Source organism: Pocillopora damicornis, chromosome 14 (genome assembly GCF_964200805.1).
Source record: "Pocillopora damicornis chromosome 14, jaPocDami1.2, whole genome shotgun sequence".
Taxonomy (NCBI): Eukaryota; Metazoa; Cnidaria; class Anthozoa; order Scleractinia; family Pocilloporidae; genus Pocillopora; species Pocillopora damicornis.
The window spans coordinates 18,965,298-18,970,628 of record NC_142683.1 but is presented as its reverse complement, the minus strand read 5'-3'; the positions used below and the strand labels follow the sequence as shown (position 1 = coordinate 18,970,628).

The following is a 5,331-nucleotide window of genomic DNA, read 5'->3' as shown; positions in this document are numbered from 1 at the left end:
GGCGGAAGTGAATGGGTTCGCAGCGTATCGTGGGAAAGCCCACCAAAAAGATAACATAAGGGAAGGGATGGTAGGGCATCAAATTGTCGTCCTTAATTTCAAGACTCGACTTCTGGACATGCAATCGTTAACCTCATTTTTTTCAAAGAATGGAACACTTCAGAAAAGCACTTGATCGTTTTCCTTTTTGATTCCATCGTTACATGGGCGATGTAGTATCGTTAATGGTTTATTTTTGGTTGTCGATCAAGGAAAATCACGAGAACCATTCCAGAGACATTCTTGTACAAGCCATTGACAATAAAGCGAATTAAATCGATTAAAATAGAATAAGGCCACGATCATGCGAAATAAAGAAACTATGATCGAAGAGGGTGCCCACCCGCGTGGAAATGGTATTAAACTGTCAGCAGATATTCTCGTAGACAGGAGTTTCACTATTTCCCCACCCACCCCTCCCTCTTCTTAGATGGCTATGGGAATAGATTTCTGAGCAATTCACTTCTAATTACACGATTGGTCAAATCGCAGGAATTTTTGTGTAATCCACACGTCTTAAACAGTGCATGTCAAGGTATATTTCATAGTTTGTAATTTTTTAACAAATGTAAATCTCAAGGAAAAAGAAAAGTCCTCCTTAAGTAGGAAAGGAACAAACCTTTGCTGAAGGAAATGGCACTGAAATATCCGTCCATTTAACAAATAGATCCCAAGTTGCCATGTGTCTGTGCGGAAATAGGGAGCAAGTCAAGTTTGCAAAGAAGCTGAGGTGCTTCGTTTGTGTTGGGGGGGGGAGGGTATAACAAGATTATTTGGTTTTATCAACTGAGTTGATAATGTAAATTGCCGCCATTAAAAGTTTCAAAAGCCACATACTTCGATAGTACATTTGTTTTCACGCTAGGGAAAACGTAATGTTTTAATACCATTCTTTTTTTTAACTTAAAATGTTTTATGAATCTCTTGCTACCAAATATGTGATAACTATAAATACCCTTTAGAAATTAAAAACAATTTTTTGAAATAAGCTCCAATCATTAACATCGCAACTGCCTGTAATAACCTGTTGAGTCTTAGAGTCTCCGATCATTTTCTCCTAAATGTTCGTCGGCCATGTTACTCCATGCATCTACTTCTGGAATGTCGTCGTCTACAATGCCTTCTCAGATGTCACTTTGTGCAATGGATTTCTTTGTGAACTCCTCTGCGCCTTCTATGAAACATCTTCCAGGAACATCTTCCAAGAAACATCTGGAATGTTCGTCATTGAAAAACATCTGGAATGTTAATCATTGAAATCCGCTGGTATTCAATGGCGAAATCGTCCAAACAACCTTCATTTTCATAGATGGCTTCTTCAATAATTTCCACAGCCTCTGCACAATTGTCTTCATAATTTTCGTCATCTTTGTTCTCTGTGACTATGTCAATTTCTAATAAATAAACAGCTGGGAAGATACTTTCTTCCCTGACCTCATCAGCTATGATATCATTTTTATTGTCAACCATGTTTTCTGAGGCATCTCCCTCTGTAACGATCTCTTCTGGAATGTCGTCTCTTTCAGACGCATAGTCTGGTGTTTCTCTCTCAGCAGTGACTTCCGCTCCGATGATTACGTCATAAATGTCATCCTCAAAATCCCCCTCATATGGGATATCGTCTTCTCTACTAGAATGCTCTGAATAGTTGTCCTCTGCAATGATCTCTACTCGAATATCTTCCTCTGAGCCGAGTTCCTCTGAATGGTAATCATCTCGATTTGTGACCGCTGAACTTTCGTGCTCTATCATTATCTCTTCCGGAATATCTTCCTCTGAGCGGAATTCCTCTAAATGGTAATCATCTCGATTGATGACCTCTGAACTTTCATGCTCTATCATTATCTCTTCCGGAATTTCTTCCTCTGAGTGGAATTCCTCTGAATGGTAATCGTCTTGATTGGTGACCTCTGAACTTCATTGCTCTGTTATAATCTCTTCCGGAATTTCTTCCTCTGAGCTGAGTACCTCTAAATCGTAATCATCTCGATTGGTGACCTCTGAACTTTCATGCTCTATCATTATCTCTTCCGGAATATCTTCCTCTGAGCGGAATTCCTCTGAATGGTAATCATCTTGATTGATGACCTCTGAACTTTCATGCTCTATCATTATCTCTTCTGGAATATCTTCCTCTGGGCGGAATTCCTCTGAATGGTAATCATCTTGATTGATGACCTCTGAACTTTCATGCTCTATCATTATCTCTTCCGGAATTTCTTCCTCTGAGTGGAATTCCTCTGAATGGTAATCGTCTTGATTGGTGACCTCTGAACTTCATTGCTCTGTTATAATCTCTTCCGGAATTTCTTCCTCTGAGCTGAGTACCTCTGAATCGTAATCATCTCGATTGGTGACCTCTGAACTTTCATGCTCTATCATTATCTCTTCCGGAATATCTTCCTCTGAGCGGAATTCCTCTGAATGGTAATCATCTTGATTGATGACCTCTGAACTTTCATGCTCTATCATTATCTCTTCTGGAATATCTTCCTCTGGGCGGAATTCCTCTGAATGGTAATCGTCTCGATTGGTGACCTCTAAACTTCCCTGCTCTGTCATAATCTCTTCCGGAATTTCTTCCTCTGAGCTGAGTTCCTCTGAATCGTAATCATGTCGATTGGTGACCTCTGAACTTCCTTGCTCTGTCATAATCTCTACCGGAATATCTTCCTTTGAGCTGAGTTCCTCTGAATGGAAATCATCTCGATTAATGACCTCTGACCTCACTAATATAATTTTTATGGTTTGGTTTAGGGTTATCTCAACGGCTTCTGATGTTCCAGCCTGTGATAGACCAGCGGTTGCAGCAGGTTCCACTGCCTTACGCTTAACTTTAGTGGCTACCATCTCGTGGCTTCCTGCCTGGGTATTCTGTGTGTTTTCAAACTTTCCTTTTGACGTTCTAGGAACTACCGGCTCGTCCCTACAAGGCTTGGTACCCTGACTGGCTATAACCACTGTCCCTGATGTCTCAAGTCGCAGATGAGGGTCTGGGATGGTCTCACAATCCATCAACATTGGAATGTTAACTGTAAGGGGAACAAGTCTAATTAATTGCAGCGATCAACCTTATACAACAAAGGCAAAACAGACAATTACTACGAGTGGTCGCCCGGCTGTAGTCAAGTAACGAGAAATAATTGACATTTCTCCGCTTCAAAAATATGCGAAGGCATTTCTGTCAAAATATGTGCACAATGTGCACCTTACAGGTAACCCTGATAAGTTCCTATGTTAGAGATAAATGCTTTATTAGTAAAAGATATACAGAATAAAATCAACAAGCTGACCTCCAGCTGAGGAAACGTGTCGGCCAAACACGTTTAATCGATCTTTGATGTCTTGGGCTTCATCTCGAAACTCTTGCCTCAAGCGCTGCACTTCTTGGGCTGCAGATTCAAATTTCCCCCCGAGCTCATCTTTGATGTCTTGGGCTTCTCTTCGAAATTCTTGTGCTAGGCGCAGCACTTCTTGGGCTGTAGATTCTACTTTCACTCCGAGCTCATCTTTGATGTCTTGTCCTAAGCGTCGCACCTCTTGGCCTGTAAATTCTACTTTCCTTCCGAGCTCATCTTTAATATCTTGGGCTTCTCCTCGAACCTCTTTTCTAAAGGATTGAGCTTCTTTCACCATATGTTTTATCGAAAATTCTACTTTTTCCATGTATTCCTTTATTTCTGTATCATTCTGGTACCAGCGGTGCAATTCCTGCTCATATCTCTTGTCTTCCTCTGTAAGGGGATCTTTTAAAAATGTATCAATAGCATTCTGCCATTCTTTTGCCTTTGCAGGGCTGATTTGACCCGCGATTCTCACCAGAGCCTCGCTGATTTCTCTCCAATAAACTAAAAACTCGTCATCTGAGATTTCCATGTTCTCATTCACATGACCATATAGCGAATTGCGGTAATATTTGATTCTAGCTAAATCTGCTTCCAAACTGTAATCTGTGCTTGCTGGTAGCACATCCCAGCCCGTGACAGGAGGGGTGAGGCCACATATTGTCCTCAACAACCGGAAAAGGAGAGTTATATCACAGTCTGTTGACTTTCCAAACATCCCTGGGTAAGGGTACAGGCAGTCCCTCTGTGGTTTGGTGAGCTTTGCCGCCTTAAGTAGCTTCTTCGTGGCTGGATTCTGAAGTATTGTGGACAGATTACTTGGTGGACATTTGATGTCAAAAGCCTCCCTCATTAGCACAGTACCTCCACTCATCAAAAGCCGAGCCAGATGTTGAAAATTATCTCTCCCTTTCGAAGAGCGAAGTACTTCATCTGGGTCCAGAGCGGCAGCCATTTCCAAAGAAGGGAAAACTAAGGCAGTATCAGTGACCGATCCTTCCTTACCGCATGACTGCAAACCAAACTGTGAAAAAGATCAACGGAGTGAACGGCTAATCTCACAAAAGCCAGATATAGCCAATATAAAACGTCCCTGTTTAAATAGGATGGATGGATGATTTAAGAGGAGAGGATCAAAACAGATAGCTTTCATTAATACTTACACATTTTCATTCCACGTTATGTGGGTATGATGTTGCTGGCAAGGAATGCTCAACAACTTAGAATTGTTTTTCTTAAGCCTTTATAAGAGGTGAAATTCTTTAAAAATACCTGAAATACTCTGATCTTAGCCTTTTTAGCTAAAGTGACATATATAATGAGTTGAACGAGTGACTTGAAATCTCAAGACCTGCATCCTTATTTAAATCACATTTAAGGATTGTTCGCGCAAAAGGTTTGCAATCATTTTACTTTTCAAGCTTTTCAGTTTATGACAGCGCCTAGAAAAACTTAAATACGAAAATGACTGTGAAGCCTGATTTCCATTTACTTCTCCTTTAATTTTTTACAAAAATAAATGAACAAAAGTTTGGGAAGTTCAGCACTAATAAAGCTATCTAGGTTCTCAGTTTCACCTTTCAAAAGACTCTATGTAAGGAGGTGAATACATTATTCAGCTACAAAAGAACCCATTTTAGCTTTTCTAAGGTACGTTGATAACCTCGAATTGGACAACTCGCTAAAATGGGTACTTTTCATCAAAGAAAGCGGTCAGATAACAAGTGATACACTGTGGAAGTAAGGTGAGGTATTTTTATTGAGAATTTGACATATTATTTTATTCCTTAGGGCGGTCGTACACATTCTCATACAAACTCTTATAATTCCGCTATGACTGTCATTGTGCAAGATGATCATCTCACAGCTGAAGCCTGGGCTGCCTGTGCAAAGGATAGTGGGATACATAAGGAAATGAAGGATTGGAATACTGGAATACAGCAAAAGA

The 5,331-nt window shown here is 40.5% G+C and overlaps 1 protein-coding gene across 1 annotated transcript; it reads right to left on the bottom strand.

Moving 5' to 3' along the window:
• Nucleotides 1–1,000: 1,000 nt before the first annotated feature.
• Nucleotides 1,001–4,338, bottom strand: LOC149034841 (uncharacterized). The gene is made up of 4 exons (XM_089194775.1): nt 3,333–4,338; nt 2,488–3,071; nt 2,368–2,397; nt 1,001–1,827 (listed from the first exon to the last, which is right to left on the bottom strand). The coding sequence occupies exons 1-4, from the start codon at nt 4,336–4,338 to the stop codon at nt 1,264–1,266; spliced, it is 2,184 nt and encodes a 727-aa protein (XP_089050901.1). The 3' UTR covers nt 1,001–1,263.
• Between the last annotated feature and the right edge of the window lie 993 nt (nt 4,339–5,331).

What these genes read in the sequence shown, in the direction of transcription:
- LOC149034841 (XM_089194775.1), bottom strand. Translation starts at nt 4,338, where the DNA reads ATGGCTGCCGCTCTGGACCCAGATGAAGTACTTCGCTCTTCGAAAGGG. An exon ending in ACACGTTTCCTCAGCTGGAG is followed by an intron (nt 3,072 to 3,332) that starts GTCAGCTTGTTG and finishes TTCCCCTTACAG; the next exon opens with TTAACATTCCAATGTTGATG. An exon ending in TAGAGCATGAAAGTTCAGAG is followed by an intron (nt 2,398 to 2,487) that starts GTCATCAATCAA and finishes GAAAGTTCAGAG; the next exon opens with GTCACCAATCGAGATGATTA.